Source organism: Schistocerca americana, chromosome X (assembly GCF_021461395.2).
Source record: "Schistocerca americana isolate TAMUIC-IGC-003095 chromosome X, iqSchAmer2.1, whole genome shotgun sequence".
In the NCBI taxonomy this organism is placed as follows: domain Eukaryota; kingdom Metazoa; phylum Arthropoda; class Insecta; order Orthoptera; family Acrididae; genus Schistocerca; species Schistocerca americana.
This window is the reverse complement of record NC_060130.1, coordinates 488,385,546-488,403,930: the sequence shown is the minus strand read 5'-3', so window position 1 is coordinate 488,403,930 and position 18,385 is coordinate 488,385,546. Positions and strand designations below refer to the sequence as shown.

General features: G+C 39.1%; 1 protein-coding gene and 1 pseudogene across 3 annotated transcripts in view; one reads left to right on the top strand and one right to left on the bottom strand.

The window, feature by feature from the left end:
- LOC124556701 (1-acyl-sn-glycerol-3-phosphate acyltransferase alpha-like) overlaps positions 1-18,385 on the top strand; it is a 713,163-nt gene that overhangs the window by 643,401 nt on the left and 51,377 nt on the right. For all 3 annotated transcript variants that reach the window (XM_047130675.1, XM_047130677.1, XM_047130674.1), the window contains 2 exons: positions 6,690-6,903; positions 12,031-12,164. In XM_047130675.1, the coding sequence (XP_046986631.1) occupies positions 6,698-6,903; positions 12,031-12,164 (340 nt within the window). In that variant the 5' untranslated portion in view covers positions 6,690-6,697. The remainder of the gene's footprint in view (positions 1-6,689; positions 6,904-12,030; positions 12,165-18,385) is intronic.
- LOC124556974 lies at positions 1,480-1,597 on the bottom strand (annotated as a pseudogene).

Here is an 18,385-nt window from a genome sequence, read left to right as displayed (position 1 = left end):
CTTTGATAAAGGTCGGATTGTAGCCTATCGCGATTGCGGTTTATCGTATCGCTACATTCGTGCTCGCGTTGGTCGAGATCCAATGATTGTCAGCAGAATATCGAATCGGTGGGTTCAGGAAGGTAATGCGGAACGCCGTGCTGGATCCCAACGGCCTCGTATCACTAGCAGTCGTGATGACAGGCATCTTATCCACATGGCTGTAACGGATCGTGGAGCCACGTCTCGATCCCTGAGTCAACAGATGGGGACGTTTGCAAGACAACAACCATCTCCACGAACAGTTCGACGATGTTTGCAGCAGCATGGACTATGAGCTCGGAGACAATTGCTGCGTTTACCCTTGATGCTGCATCACAGACAGGAGCGCCTGCGATGGTGTACTCGACGACGAACCTGGGTGCACGAATGGCAAAACGTCATTCTTTCGTATGAATCCAGGTTCTGTTTACAGCATCATGATGATCGCATACGTGTTTGGCGACATCGCGGTGAACGCACATTGGAAGCGTGCATTAGTCATCGCTATACTGGCGTATCACCCGGCGTGATGGTATGGGGTGCCATTGGTTACACGTCTCGGTCATCTCTTGTTCGCATTGACGGCACTTTGAACAGTGGACGTTACATTTCAGATGCGTTACGACCCTTGGCTCTACCCTTCATTCGATTCCTGCGAAACCCTACATTTCAACAGGATAATGCAAGACCGCATATTGCAGGTCCTGTACGGGCCTTTCTGGATACAGGAAATGTTCGACTGCTGCCCTGATCAGCACATTCTCCAAATCTCTCACCAACTGAAAACGTCTGGTCAATGGTGGCCGAGAAACTGGCTCGTCATAATACGCCAGTCACTACTCTTGATGAACTGTGGTACCGTATTGAAGCTGCTTGGGCAACTGTACCTGTACACGCCATCCAATCTCTGTTTGACTCAATGCCCAGGCGTATCTAGGCCGTTATTACGGCCAGAGGTGGTTGTTCTGGGTACTGATTTCTCAGGATCTATGCACCCAAATTGCGTGAAAATGTAATCACATGTCAGTTCTAGCATAATATATTTGTCCAATGAATGCCCGTTCATCATCTGCATTTCTTCTTGGTGTAGCAATTTTAATGGCCAGTAGTGTAGGTTCATACTTCCAAGGTCTCCATAAATTTAACTCGATTTTGTAATCACTGAATAACTTCACACACCCTCTCAACCTGTGAAGTTTCATTCTGTTTCCTTCTCTTCTTCTGGGTGCTTCACCCTTTTTGTTAGGCAGTGTAGTTTATTAATGCACTCCGTCTTCAGGCCACAAGTAGCCCATCGGGACTATCCGACCGCCGTAACATCCTGGGCGGGGGATGCGGATGGGAAGGGCGTGTGGATATCACACCACTGTCCCGGTCGTTATGATGGTTTTGTTTGACCGGAGCCGAGGTCGAGTAGCTCCTCACTTGGCATCACGAGGCTGAGTGCACCCCGAAAAATGGCAACAGCGCTTGGCGGCCCGGATGGTCACCCATCCAAGTGCCGGCCACGTCCGACAGCGCGTAACTTCGGTGATCTGACTGGAACCGGTGTATCCACTGCGGCAAGGCCGTTGCCGTAGTTTATTAATACTGGATTTTTTTAAAATCACGATGCATATTTTATTTTATTCAGTTAAAACATCGCCAATGGTAGGGTTCCCTCCTCCATTTCTTGCTTACATTGGCGTAGTGATGTCAGCATGCACATTTTACCAGAATTTTCCCCTTTGGCGCTGGTGCTGACGAACAACGAAACAAAACAAGATTGACAACGAAGTCTAATAGTAAGGCAATATTTTTCAGGCGGCCGCTATCACAGAGCATAGGCAGCCACAGGGTGGAAGGGAACGAGAGGAAGGAGTGTTTCCCCGACTTCCCCCTCACTCCTCAGAGACGGTCTCCTTAGGTTGCCTGTTCTATTACGGCTGCTACTGCTGTTTCTACCGACACATCTGAATTGTTCTTTAACAAATGTACTATACTGTGTGTAGCACTGAGCATTTTCAAGCGCACGCATCACCTCACGAATGCGACAGATGCACCGTTTTGAACACAAACAGGAACCCTACATTTCCGAACGTCGTGCTTCACACGTGCATTGTTCTTGTATAGATTAGAACCATTTTCTCTCTTTATCACGATAAAATTTCTTCTTCTTTAATTGTTTCCATCTTGGGCATTAGCATAAGCAGTACAAATGCCAACAAAACAAATAGATATTAAGATAAATGATCGCGGAAATGTAAAGCAAGTACAATCGCTTAACAGTGGAAACGCATCTGGATCGGATGAGATACCCGTGAGATTCTACAGAGATTATGCGAAATAACCTGCTCCCCTTATAGTTTTTAGATCACTCAGCGAAGGAGACCTAGCGACTGGAAACAAGCACAGGTCATTCTCGTTCTCAAGAAGGGTCGTAGAACAGTTGCATATAATTATAGGCCTATACCGCTTACGGCAATCTGTAGTAGAGTTATGGAACATGTGTTATGCTCACCTATTATGACATTTTCGGAGAACGAAAATCTCCCCTCTGAAAGTCAACACAGATTTCGAAAACGGAAAACTTGCGAACTCGGTTCGTTCTGTTGATCCATGTGATGCAGAGCGCCATAGACACTGTCACGCAAGTTAATGCCGTGTTCCTTCAGTTCAGGAATGCATTTCGTACAATTCCGCACAGTCGTGTAGTGAACAGAATACGAGTTTACCGACTGCTGAAACAGATTCGTGACTGAATTCAGGACTTCCTTGTAGACAGAACTCAACACGTCGCTCTTAACGTAACAAAATCAACCAATGTAAAGGTAATTACAGAAGTACCCGAAGAAAGTTTAATAACGTCGTTACGGTTTACAATGTATATAGACGATCTAGTTGTTATGTTGGAAGTTCCACGACGCCGTTCGCAAAAGTACGAGGAAAATCAGATGCCAGACTGAGACTCATTAGGAGAACCTTCATAAAGTATCACTCATTCACGAAGGAAGTGACTTACAAAACACTTTTTCCACCGCTTCTTGAGTATCGCTCATCAGTCTGGGACCCTTATCGGATTAGATTAGTAGAAGAGGGAGGCAAGATCTAATGAAGAGCGGCGCGTTTCGTCACAGGTTCGTTTAGTCGACGCGAGAGCCCTACAGAGATGCTCAACAGACTCCAGGGGCATAGGCTGAAAGAGGGGTGTTGTGCATAACTGGTAGCTTCACTGTTGAATGTCCAACTAAATGCTAAATATCTCCGACTGTAGTAATTTTATTTCACTACTGATCCATTCATTGATCTCATAAGTCCACGAAGGCTTGTCGACCACCTATCTCCTTCAATCATCCCTCGACTTCGCTATCCTTCTCCAGTTCCGCACTCGTATTCATCTCAGATCCATCTCTGCATCATCCAGCCATAGAACTCTTGATCTCCCCACTGCGCAGCTACCCTCTGGCTGTGCAGACTGCATCTTCTTTGGCACTTACTGTTCTTCCATTCTCTGTACACATCCCAGCCACTGTAACCTTCGTGCCTTTACATCTGTGGTGACTTGTTGATTCTAATAGAGTTCATAGTGTTCTGCATTGGTCCCAATTCTCCAACCGCCATCATTACACCTAAACTAAACTCCGTTCGAAGAGGCCACCAAAGACCCAACGGTACCGACCGAATGCCGTGTCATCTCAGCCGATAGGCATCACTGGAAGCGGATCTGGTGAGACGTGCCATGAGCACATCGCTCTTTCGACAGTTATCAGTGTTCGTGAACGGAGCGGCTACTTCTCAATCAAGTAAGTCTTCAAACAGCCTCACGAGGATTGAGTGCAGACCGCTTCCCATCAGTGCTCGGCTGACGCGGATAGTCACCCATCCAAGTGCTAGCCAAGCCCATCATTATTTAACTTCGCTGATCTGATAGGAGCCGATGTTACCATTGCGGCAAGGCCGTTTGCGCCATTATCACGTGATACCCCACAGGTATCTTTCGAACTACATTGCGTTCCCATGCATCCAAGGTATTTCTAACTTTTCGTGTTACTGTCTGCATTTCGGTTCCGTACATAACAGGTTTTATAACAGTTTTGTAAACTGTCATCTTCAGCTGTCTTGAGATGTTGGAGGATCGCAACATATTAAGGAAGCTGTAATAGCACTCGGTTCCTATTGTTATTCTTGCCTTTATCTCAGGTGGTAACATATTATCTTCTGTAGCTATACCTCACGAATATTTAAACTGGTGTACTCTTTCAAACATTTCAATCAGTTCATCGCCTCTCCACCTTTTTTTGTTTCTTGTGTTGATCATATATTTAGTTTTTTATCTTACTTATGACCAAGCCAAATGCAGACACTTCAAGTTATGAAACTACGTAGTTTCTCAGTAGACATTCCCTATTCCCCCTAAGCATGGCTGTCATCAAAAAATGCTATGTTCTGAGGCGTCCTGTTGAATATACATTGAAGAACCAAAGAAACTGGTACACCTGCCGAATATCGTGTAGAGCCCCCATGAGCACGCAGAAGTGCCGCAACACGACATGGCATGGACTCGACTAATGTCTGAAGATGTGCTGGAGGGAATTGACACCATGAATACTGCAGGGCTGTCCTAAATCTGTAAGAGTACGAGGGAGTGGAGATCTCTACTGAACGGCACATTCCAAAGCATCCTAGATATGCTCAATAACTTTCATATTTGGGGAGTTTGGTCGCCAGCAGAAACGTTTAAATTCGGAAGAGTGTTCCCGGAGCCACAATGTAGTAGCTCTGGATGTGTGCGGTGTCTCATTGTCCTGCTGGAATTGTCCACATCCATCGGAATGCACAATGGACATGAATGCATGCAGGTGATCAGACAGGATGCTTACATATGGGTCACCTGTCAGAGTCATATCTAGTCTATCAGGGGTCCCATTTCACTCCAACTGCACACGTACCACACCATTACAGAGCCTCCATCAGCTTCAACAGTCCCCTGCTGAAAAGCAGGGTCCTTGGATTCATGAGGTTGTCTCCATACCCATACACGTCGTTCAGCTCAATGCAATTTGAAACGAGACTCGTCTGACCAGTCAACATGTTTCCAGTCATCGACAATCCAACGTCAGTGTTGTGTCGTGCAGTCATCAAGGGTACCTGAGAGGGCCTTCGGCTCAGAAAGCCCATATCGATGATGTTTCGTTGAATGGTTCACACACTAACACTTGTTCGTATTTTTTCACTTCCCTCAATTTTCCGAACCAGTTCATTCATTTTCGCTAACAGCTCTATCCCACCAGATTTGAAAATTTCACTTCTTATCGTATGTTTCCCCACAACTCTGTAGTTCTTCATCTCCTTAACAGCTATAATCATTCCTACTACTGTTGGTTCCTCTTCATCACCTTTGCTATCAGCTTGTTCCACCTATTTCTCTTCTGCAAATTTCTGGTTTTCCCTAGATTTTAATGACGTTGTTCTTTAAAATATTCTCTCCTTCTGTCTTTCATTCTTTATTCCTGCATATCATAGTCCAATGATGCCATCCTTGTTGTATCTTTGAGAAGTTGAAAGACTCATCCAACCAGTTCCAAATAAAAGTTTCTTGGAGCCCTTGACCTAGGTTTCGACAAGTTTAAAATTGTCTTCTTCAGAAGGTATAGTGGACCGCGTTACATCACATGCTGATACATTACATTGTGTCCATTATACCTTCTGAAGAAGACAATTTTAAAACTGTCAAAACCTAAGTCAAGGGTTCCAATAATCCTTTATCTGCAATGGGTTGGCGAATTCTTTCAACCTCTCCAAGTTTACTGTCATACAGTTGCTGAATTTACAGCCTTGTTTTATCTCTTTTATTCCCTTAAACTTGTTCTAACATACTTTTCTCTTCTACACTCCTTGACATTGTTCAGTATATTTTTCTTAAATCCTCTCTCTTTCCTTTTTGTTTTATGGGATGGACACTGATGATGTCTGCCGAAGCTACACCACAGCATCAAAGCTACACTACAGCATATCAGTAAAGCAGATAGCAGACTTTTTTTTCATTATTTCTACAACTATCTAACAGTAAGGTCACTTAGCTCAGTGTAGATTCTGCGACTTTGCTGACATAAAGACATTTTTCATGGGCCACCCCGGTTGCCCATTGCCAGAGAGATGTGCACTGCACCATTAACACACAGACTCCGCTGACTGAGATAATTCCAGGAAAAAAACAATTGTGACTGAACTCATAGTTTTATGAATAGTAACATGATAATCAGTAATAAAAAAATTAATTTGTTTATGCAATTTGTTTGTGGAATGTGTTCTATGCAATAACATCTTTGCAGAACTATACAGTCATTTACAACACATGTGTATGACTTGAATGGCAAATTTTCTCAAGAATCCTGTGCTCCTTTATATCCTTCAGTTTTGTCAACATTATAAAAGGAATTTGCACTCACATGCAATTGGAAAGCGTGAAAAATTGCTAGTTAAACTCTACTAGAAACCATCTGAAAGTGGCTTCATGTAACAGAACTTTATTTCCTATGTTTAATCACATTTATAATTAATTAATCTATTTGTAGTTTTATATTGAAGGAACTTCAGATTACAATATATTTTGAGTGTTAACTACCAAAAACTATAGTGAAAAGCCTATACATATAGAAACTCTGAAAAATTGTTTTTCTCATTTTCAGGTGACATCATGGAGACTTTCATGGAAGAAGGAATCCAGTGGCCTGTTGTAACAGTCCTTTTAAGTTTACCTTTATTGTGGATCAGTGTACGTGGAGACTTTGGAACACTGAAATTCTATCTGCGATACTTTGCGTACATATTTTGTGTTTCTGTGGCAGGATTAATATGCATTCCATTATTTTTGCTGCGCCCTAGGAATGTTGACAATTTAACGTAAGTACTAGTAGGTCTGTAAAAATCTGGTTTTTTATTCTATAGCTTAGTAGGGCTATATACTTCACCATTATCAACAGCACCACTAAAACCAGTCTTACCATTCATCATCACTGCTACCAGAATCACATCACATCAACAGTTATTGTAGACAGCAGTATTCTTCCTTTCACTCTTTCTTCTTTTATTAGTGCTATAATTTTGAACTGTCATGACCAAGATATTATGATAGAAAGAACTTAACCATTAGTATCAGCAGAGATGCATATACCATTCTTTATTATGTCATCACATCTCATTTACAACGGGTTACTATTCTATGCAAGTACAATGTTCCTTGAGTTTTCATTATTTCTGGTTCACAAAATCTGGTCTAATCCAGATTACATCAGCCTGACTACATATTCACATCTCTTTTCTTATGCACAACAGAACTTATATTGCTTTTATCTGTTTCCATTTTCAACAGATTATACCCATTGCAAATCCCATAAAATTCTCATCCTTTCCCAAAATTACAGGTTTGATTCACTCTGAAGTTTCTTAAATTCACCCCTTCCATAACCACAGGCATTGAATTTATATCAGATAGACAACTATGTATCAAACACGCTTTCACTATTAGGGGAGGAGAAGAGGTGAAAAAGAAATGTGGACTGTGGAAGCTGCACACCAATTCAGCTTATGTATTTCATTTGGGACAAAACCTGTAAAGAAACTTCTAAAGAAACAGGAATTACTGAATAATAGGTGTAAAACAAACCATAGGATCCTAGATAGAGAGATGCTAAATAAAACACATTTGGGTGTCAAGAGAGCAATGCGTGAAGCCTTCAATGACTACCATGGCAGAATGCTGTTTCACAAAGCCCAAAGAAATTCTGGTCATATGTAGAGGTTGTTAGTGGCACCAAAGTTAGTGCCCAGTCACTTGTAGATGAGACAGGAACTGAAAATTGAGGGCAGCAAAGCGGAAACAGAATGCTTAACTCCATTTTCAAATATTCCTTTAGAAAGGAAAACCCAGGAGAATTGCCTGAGCTGAGCATTAACCATGTACCACTGAAAAGTTGAGTGAAATAAGTGATAGTGTCAGTTTGGAAACAGCTGAAATCATTAAAGCTGAACAAATCTCCAGGGCCTGATGGAAACACTACAAACTTCTATGCTGAATTTGTGGCTCAGTTAGCTCCCTTGTTAACTGTAATCTATAATAGATTTCTAAACTAAAAAAAAACATGCCCTGTAGTTGGGAGAAAGTGCAGGTCATGCCCATTTACAAAAAGAGTAGTAGAAGAATCCACAAAACTACTGTCCAGCATCCTAGACATTGATTTGTTGTAGAATCTTAGAACATATTCTGAGCTCAAACATAATGACCTTCTCCTAGCTAAACAGCATGGATTCTGCAAAAATCGACCATGTGTCACCCAACTCACAGTTTTCTTACATGACATACTGAAAGCTTTGGATCAAGACAGTCAAGTAGATGTAGTATTTCTTGCTTTCTGAAAAGCATGTGACTCAGTACCATATCTGAGCTTGTTACCAAAACTTTGATCATATGGGGTAGCAAGCAAAATTCATGACTGGAGTGAGGGAGGACACAGCAAGTTATTTTGGCTGGAGAGTCATCAACAGATGGAGAAGTAACTTTGAGTGTGGCCCAGGGAAGTGTGTTGGGTCTCTTGTTGTTCACGCTGTACATTAATGACCTTGCAGACTGTATTAATAGTAACCTCAGACTTTTTGCAGATTATACAGTAACCTATAATGAAGTACTGTCTGAAAGAAGCTGCATAAATATTGAGTCAGTTCTTGATAAGATTTCAAAGTGGTGCAAGTACTGGCAACTTGTTTTAAATGTTCAGAAAGGTAAAACTGTGCACTTCACAAAATGTAAAATACATCCTCTGACCATTATACCAGTGAGCCACAGTTGGAATTGTTTAACTCATACAAATATCTGAGTGTAACACTTTGTAGGAATGTGAAATGGAGTGAACATGTAGGCTCAGTTGTGGGTAAGGCAGGTGGTAGACTTCAGTTTATTGGTAGAATACTGGGTACATGCAGGTAGTCTACAAAGGAGACAGCTTACCAACCACTTGTGCAATATTGCTCAAATGAATATTGCTCAAATGTGTGGGACCCATACCAAATAGGATTAACAGGGGATACCGAATGTATAGAGAGAAGGGCAGCATGAATGTTCACAGGTTTGTTTGATCTGTGGGAGAGTGCTTGAATTCATCTAAGCCATCTCACCATAATCAACATGTTATGACCAGGTAGCATACAGTGGTATTGTCAGAGCATATTCCTAGAATGGTGAGAAGAGTGTTTGCTGGTGAAATACTAAGCAATCACAGATATCTCAGGAAAACTTCTTACTTCAGGTATCTTGGGCTGGCTCTGTGTCTTATCAACCAGTCTGTGAACTCAAACACTTTCAGGAAAGCCCACAATGGTGATCAAAATGCATTGTTGTAAAATCTCACAGGCTGAAGGAGTAATTTATGTCTGATTAATTTTACACATATTCTTGGGTGTCTTTTGACAAACTGTGATAGCATCAAAATGTTTATTTTACCATTCAAGAATACTTTTTAGTATCTGAAAATGGTGCTTTGAGTAACTGGGCTGTTATCACACATAAGAGTTGGGTTGTGATTTATGGAGAACCATCCTTTAAGTAATATATATTTAGTTTTATTTGTAGCTATCACCAATTTGATGCTCCTAAAGTCAATTTATATCTATAAGAGCACATATTTGGCATTTTCTCTCAACTCCCATCTGCATCCCCAGACACCATTTAGATGTCTTCAGCCTAAGTCTTGACTCCATTCATGTTATTAGCTTCACCAAACAGTTCCGGTACCAATGTAGTCTTCAGATCCCAGAACATACACCCACATATTGAGCTTTAAGGGCAACCCTGCGTCATCTATATCATTACTTTTTGATGTCTACCAAGCCTTTGTCCATAAGGCCCAAACAGTAATCCTTGACATGCTAAAGGAACAACTGTATACCAGACCAACGTTTATAAGAAGAGTAATCATAGAGTTTTATTACTTTGAAGACTCAAGCTATGAAAGTGAAAATTTTGTGTTTGTCTTTTTCTACATGTTCACTTTTGAAAGCAACACATTTTTCTCAACAGTGGATGATTTGGTGGAGACCTTGGTTGTAGAAATCTGCATTTCGGCTGCTCAGGAAATGTTCCACCTTGAAAATCACCTCATTGCATTCTGAAAATGGTCTTTTCATCAAAGGAAAGCCACTGAGTGCCATGTCAGGATAATATGGGATGCCACAAATTTTGATAGCCCAAAGATGCAGCTTGTGTGACTGTGTCTTGCGCAGAATAAGCTCAGGCATTTTTATGGAGTACAAACACGTCCTCAGACAGCTTTCTGCTCCACGTCATTTTGACAGCCTCCTGTAACATTTTCAGGGGATTTTAGTTGTATACTCCTGTGATGATTTGCTCCTTATTAGCATAATCTGTTAGCACCACACCATGGCAGTCCCAAAAACACCTAGCATCACCTTGCTCGATGATGGTTGACTCTTTGCCTTTTTCAGCAGTGGTGAATCCACATGTTTCCACTATTTGCTTTGCTCCTTTGTCTCAGTATAGCAATACACACAGCTCTCATCAAGTGTGGTTAGGTGGCTAAAAAAGTTGTTTAGATTGGACTGAGACACCTACAGCATTTCTACTGCTGCCTTGGTTTGGAGGGCTTCTTGAATGGGTGTGAGCAGTCACAGAACCCAGTGAGCAGCAACCTCTGCCATGTTCAAAATGTTGAGCCAGATGTTGAAAACTGATGATCTATGACTGATTTTTGCTTTTGTCAGTGTCACCTCAGATGTGATCAGAGTGTCAGCTTCTCTTGTGATTTACCGTCTTTTAAAGAGAAATAGCCTGACACTTTGGTTTTTGTCATTCAGATTTCTTTGACCATGCAGGGAGAGCCTCTGCCACCCAGTCACTGTGTCAGACAATGATACTTTGTTGCTGTACACTTCCATCAATTACCATGGATTGTTGCTAAGTTGTTTTCCTTCAAATGCAGAAAACGAAGTCCACTCTATTATTGGTCTGTGACATACTCTTTTGGCTCCTCTAGTGACATACTGTGGTAGGGCAACACAAGAATTTCAACATGTGCCAGGACTGCAGACATGCACCAGCATACAAACAAAAAATCAACAGTGTAATTTTTTGAGGCTATAAGTAAAACCTTATGACTAATCTTCACATTGGTGTCTGCACCAACCCTTCTTTATTGACAAGTGACATCCATTTCTTAGATAATATCCTAGAGCATTGTACCATGTTTGCTTCCCATTCTGCTATGCAAAAATATCAACTTAATTTTTCTGTTGGACCCTGTTATATGGTATACGACACAACCATACATTGTTGCAAATATAGTGATATAGTGTCTAATTTGGATGAATCATGTCACAATACTGCATGTAGATGCAAGTGATTACTTACTTGCAGTTGGGGGGCAAACACTTGTACCAAAAATGATTCTTTTTTACAGAGTTTTATGACTTAGGTGACAAGTTAAAGATGGTAATTACCACTGTGGCACTCTGCTGCACAAGTATTGTAGTCTCACATTGAGGAAGTTTCCTGTTACTTGCATTCAGTTTGTGGATGAGCATCAAGGATTTACTTGTTGATGGTATGGAGCAAATTTCCCCTGCCTCTCCCATCCCCATTCAAACAATCACACCACCTCCCCCTCCTCATTTCCAAAACTTGCTGTATTATTACATCCTGAGAAGTAAGTTTGAACAAACTTCCCTGGTTCATTTGTTTTGTGGTACAAAATGGCCAGTTGAAATAGAACATAGAGAATATTTTCTCATCTTTAAGTGTGCTGTACCATCTATGTGACAGAATTTTAGGAAATAACGACAAGTAATCCCTAATTATATATGTGTCTGTAGTAAATAATTTTCAGTATAAGATACAAAAATATTGTAATTTATAACCTGAATTGTACAAGCGACTGAAAGAAAAAGCAATCTTTAACTGAGTGCAGTGTAATGAATAATTAGTACAAAAAATAAGTCTAAATCTATTTTTCTTTCTTACAGTGATGTATCTAAAGTACTGAAGTATATCTCAAAACTTATTGGTATCACTTGGGAGATGCGTGACTGTCATCATTTGAAGGAGAACAAAGTGGGTGTAATTGTCTCCAATCATCAAACAATACTTGACATTTTGGGTGAGCATTGTTTGTATTTTTTGACTGATACAGAATATCTTTATGTAGGACTTCTAACAAACTTAATCACCACATTGCTTCATTTATTCATCCCATTAAAGCAAAAGAAAAAAACTGAGAGATCTGTACCCCATGTTAACATTATCTTTATTTTCTATGTTACTGACTCAAACAAATGTTAAATCACCAAAATTTTCCCCAGATTTACACTCTGAGACAAAAAGTGACACATGGTGAAGGTATTATCAGAATGGAACATAGGTTGGCAGATATGATGTACGTGTACAAACAAACAAATTATTACAATTTCAGAAAAACTGCATGACTTATAAAGAGAAAGAGCTTCACAAATTGAGCAAGTCAATAATGTTTTGCTCCACATCTGGCCCTTATGCAAACAGTTTAGGCTACAGAAACAGATTGATAGAATAATAAACCATGCTGAGTACAGATTAGATTAGATTAGATTAGATTTACTTTCATTCCAATTGATCCGTAGTGAGGAGGTCCTCCAGGATGTGGAACATGTCAGAAAAACAACAGTACATGACAAATATTTAAACTAAAACAAATAAGCTAATGTACCATTCCACAGGTCCCAAGTGGAATGATCGTCATTTTTTAATGAACACTAAGAGTCATTTTACAAATACTATTGCACTGAATTTAAAATAAAAAAGTTTTATATTTATTTATAAGGTAAGAAACATGTAATACAACTACTGTAATACTTATTTACAATGAACACATTACTGCACTGAAATGGTGCAGAAGTTAGATTATACTTACACACACACACACACACACACACACACACACACACACACACACACACACAAATTTTCAGTGAACACATTACTGCACTGAAATTGTGCAGAAGTTATGTTGTACTTATATACAAATCAGTTGGTTTTCCTCAGAAATTCATCAATGGAGTAGGAGTTGGCCACCAATAAATCCTTTAGGCTTCTCTTAAACTGAATTTCATTGGTTGTTAAGCTTTTTATGGCTGCTGACAAGTTATTGAAAATGTGTGTTCCTGAATAATGCACACCTTTTTGTACAAGACTAAGTGACTTTAAATCCTTGTGAAGATTATTCTTATTTCTAGTATTGATTCCATGAATTGAGCTGTTGGTTTGAAAAAGTGATATATTTTTAATGACAAATTTCATTAAGGAATAAATATATTGGGAAGCTGTAGTTAGTATCCCTAGTTCCCTAAACAGGCTTCTGCAGGATGTTCTTGAGTTCACACCACATATAATTCTTACTGCACGTTTTTGTGCCCGGAAAACTTTAGCTTGGCTTGATGAATTACCCCAGAAAATAATCCCATATGACATTATGGAATGAAAGTAAGCATAGTATGCCAGCTTTTTCATTTTTATATCCTGTATCCTGTATATCCTGTAAATCAATGTTTAAAAATCTCAGTATGCTGCCTCTTCCTTGCTTATATATGTACGAAGTATTAAATTTCACGAAAGGAAGTATTTTAAAAGATGGAAATATCTTCAAGTATAACTGTGATACTAGGCAGAAGCATTACTTGCATGTCAATACAGTAAGTACAAACATTTATAAGAGAGGAGTGTATCGTACTGGCATAAGGCTGTACAATCACATGCCACCCTATTTGAAACAGATGCAAAATTTACAAAAGTTTAAAGTGAAACTGAAAGAGTACTTGTTTGACCACTGCTTCTATTCTGTTTCTGAATTTTTAGAGTACCAGAAAAGTGTATTGTAACTTTTCAAATATTCTTAATAAGTCTATCATTTTATTTCATTATATTAAATTTGTCATCAATATTCAACATGTCTTGAATAATTTTTAATTATTTATTCTTTCAAAATAACAATGTGTATGATGTTGTATATACTGTACCAACCTGACTTGTCCTACATCGTTTGTGCAAAATATGTACCTAAACATGATTTGCAGGACCAATAAAGAAATACAAATACAAATACAAGTTATTTGACTTGGCATTGGTTGATAGAATTGCTGGATGTGCTCCTGAGGGATATCATCCCAAATTCTGCACAGCTGACATGTTAGATGATCAGAATCCTGAGAGGCTGGAGGGCTCTGCCCATAATGCTCCAAACATTCTCAATTCAGGAGAAACCCAGCAACTTTTCTGGCCAAAGTAGTGCTTTGCAAGCATGGAGATAAGCAGAAGAAACTTTCACTATGTGTGGGTGGACATTAAATTGTTGAAATGTAAGCCCAGTATTGTTTGCCATGAAGGACAACAAAATGTAGCTTAGAACATCACCAATGTACTACTGTTCTGTAAGGGTTCCACAGATGACAACCAAAGGGGTCTTGTTACAGAAAGAGATGACACCCCAGACCATCACTCCTGTTTGTCTGGTCATATGATACGTGGCAGCCAAGTTGGTATTGCACCACTGTCCAGGTTATCTCCAGACACGTCTTTGGCCTGGAATCTCATTTACTGAAGTAGAATTGTCTTCAATGATGAGTCTGGCTTCGAACTGGGACCCAGTGATCACCAAAGACATGTCTGGGGCACCCTGGACAGCAGTGCAATACCAATCTGGCTTTTACCTGCCATACAGGCTGACAACCATGAGTGACGATCTGGGATGCCATTTCTTTTCCTAGCAAGACCCCTTTGGTTGTCATTCATGGCACTTTTGCAGCACAGTAGTACATTGATGATATTCTACATCCTGTTATGTTGTCTTTCATGGCAAGCCATCCTGAGTGTACATTTCAGAAAGATAATGTCTGCCTGAATACAGTGAGAGTTTCTAATGAATATCTTCATGCTTGCCAAACCCTGCCTTGGCCAGCGAGATCACCAGATATTTCCCCAGTAGAGAAAATTTGGAGCATAATGGCAGGGCCCAATAACCAGTTCAGTATTTTGAAGATCTAACATGCCAGAATTTGGTATGATATCCCTCAGGAGGACATCAAACAACTTTTTCAATCAGTGACAAGCTGAATAATTGCTTGCATAAAGGCCAGTGGTGCATCAGCATGTTATTGACTTGCTCGATTTCCAAAGCTCTCTCTCATGAATAAATCATCCAATTTTTATGAATCTGTAATCATTTGTTTGTCGGTACATGTACATCACATTTACTGATCTCCATCCCATTTGGATAATTCCTTCATGAAGCAGGATGTTTGTTTTTTCTTCCAGCTGAAAATGTGGCTATAAGAGCCCCAGTGCTTGGAACTTATATAAATAAATATAATTCTTATCTGTACCTTAAGAGATTCAGTACTCCAAGGTGATAGTAGCATGTCACTAGAAAATGGAAGTTAGTGTTGTGTCACTGATCAATGAGAAGTGATTGTCAGAAATGCAAATAATCAGTATGTAACAAAACTGAGCGCATTTACCAAATTCCGTTTTAAGGACATTTGAAGCATGTAACATACTCATTGTTAACCCAAACATTTAATGATCTTCAAACTCCACACATGGTGAATGCATATTCATCACGTAGACGTACATTCAGTACTCATATGAAACATTTTCCCTTAATATTCTGTTGAAGTCTTCTGATGAATCAGTAATCAGCCTATTTATTTATATATTTATTCTTTGCCCATGGACCCTAGCTGATGATTTTCAGCTGAAAATATAGGGTGTGTCATAAAATTTTGTAGGCAGGAAGAATAAGACAGATGAAGGCCTGTGTTCTGAATGGATTCACCATGTTACATTACATCAAAGCTTAAATACAACCCATGTGCAATAAAGAACACAGGATTCCACCTAACAGGCAGGTATGAGTGTGCTACATACTTTTTGTTTGAATATAAAATCTAACATTTAATTTGATATCTGATACTCACCCATACTGTATATACATGTCTCAGTGAGATACACCTTTAAAGAATTTTTTCAAAAAAGTAATTCCATTTATTCCATAACTGATTTTGGTAACTTGTTAAAAAACCTTTTTGCCTGCTTCATCTTGAGCACTCATTGTCAGTTTGCAATTTCATTGTCTTGCATAATAATTTTCCTTTCTTCTTGTTACATAGTCATGTACATCCTTTTATAGGAGGTCCAGGTTGAAATGTCAACAGTTATGGAAAGGATAAAATGATACTCACCATAAAGATGATACATTGACACACTAACCAATCGGCCAAAAACTTCATCAGAAAAGTAAAACACATAAACATTCACACAAGCAATCACATCTCACACACACATTGCCACTATCTCTAGCCTCTCAGCCCTGAGGCATTGGCTGAAAGCTTAATATGTAACAGTCTTTGTGTTGTGCCTGTGTACAACTCAATGTATCATCTTATGGTGAGTGGTAACTTATCCTTTCCACAATTGTTTATTTAGGCAGTGTTTTTCACTTACCGTCACTGCCATAATATTCAGATATATGTACAGCAAGTACACTGTCTTAATATTATTGTGTTCAGAAGCTTGTCTACAGGTCTGCCTGGGTGGTATTTTTGCTATACACCTCACTGCTCTTTTCTGCACTTCCCCATATATGAATTCATAAGGACAAATGTCAGATGACACATTTATAGCACAGTATCCTGAGAACTTAATGATCCATAACCTTTGCTCTTCTGAACATCTGGAATATGTGGGTGCTTCTCTTTCTACATGCTCCCATGTCAAATGGTTATCTGTAATAGTTCCTAAAATTGTGTAATGCTTACGTCTTTAATTTCCTCTCTGTTTAATTTAATATTTACATTATAAGCTTCACTCTGTTTGGTTTGGAACACTACACACATTGTTTTAGATTGATTTATAAAAATACTGTTTTCTACTAGATACTTGTCTGCAGTTCCAAAATTTAGGAGTGCTCCCTTTTCAAGCTCCTCCTTTGTCTCAGCTACAATATAATGTTAAGTGTCATCAGCATACTTTATAAAGTTCTGCTTTATGTATTCTGGGAAATTGTTTATGAAGAGAATTAATAGTTTCAGGCAGACCACAGAACCTTGTGGCACATCATATCTGACAATTTGTAATTCAGATCTGTAATTATATTTTGTCAACTAGTGTGCCTCAAATTTCTTACTGACAGTGATTCACACAGTCAAGTGCTTTAGACAGGTCCTTTAAGATCCTGCAAGTCATCTGTTACCTGTCAAGTGAATTCAGAATATGTTCAACTAAATCAGTTGATGTCATTATTATTGATTTCCCTTCTCTGAAACCATTTTGTGATGAGTGGAGTATGTTAAATTTATTTATTAAACTAACAGTTTTATTCTGTATTGTCATTTCATAGACTTTTTCAAGGGTGCAGATTGATGATATTGACTGGTATTTTCTGAATTCACCTCTGTTTCCTTTCTTAAATACTGACGTTATTTTACTTGCTTTTAGTGAATCTGGGAATATACCATACTCTATTGCAGCATTGAGCACAGGTATTAATGGTTTTTGTATACTTTCCCTACACTTCTTTGAGATGTGATATAACACTATTGAAACCAAGTGAATGTCTGACTTTTAGTTGCTTTACTAGATTTGAAACTTTTGTATCAATTGCTGGAATGAATGCAGTGGTATGACTCATATGTGGAATTTTTAGCATTAGTTCATCTGTTTTATTTTGTTTTATCAATTCTTCTGCTACAGTTATATAATGTCTGTTGAAGGTGTTTGTTGTTTCTGGAGGATCTAGATACCTGTTGCCATTTGTCAGTGAGTTGATGTCATGTGCCCATTTTTGTTACTTTTCCTCTGTCTTCATTTATGAAGAACCATCAGTCTACAGCTGTCTCAGTGAATAATTCCTTTGTCTTTCTGATGGAACTGCAGTACTCTTCCTTGTTTATTTTGTACAATGTATTGTATGCCTCATGTTTCTTTGCTTAGAGGGATCAGAAAACATTTTCACTTGATTTCTTCCAACGAGTACCTCTCCAATCACCAAGCTTTTCTTTCTTTTACTATTCTACTGACAGGACATGTAACATTATAGCAGTAAGTAAATAAAGAAAAAACTGATCCCATCTAGCATCTTCATCATTGTCTCCATATACTACTTCCCTTTTTTCTACCATTAACATCTTTTTTAACTGAATTAGGTTTTGTGAGTTAATTTGCCTTTTTTAGCCCCCATATCTTCTGCTCACTTCCATCAGTCCTTATGTTAATATCTATAATGATTGAAAAATGGTCTACTGGCATGGGGTTTATTACCTGTGTGTCATAGTAGCACGAAAGAATATTTGT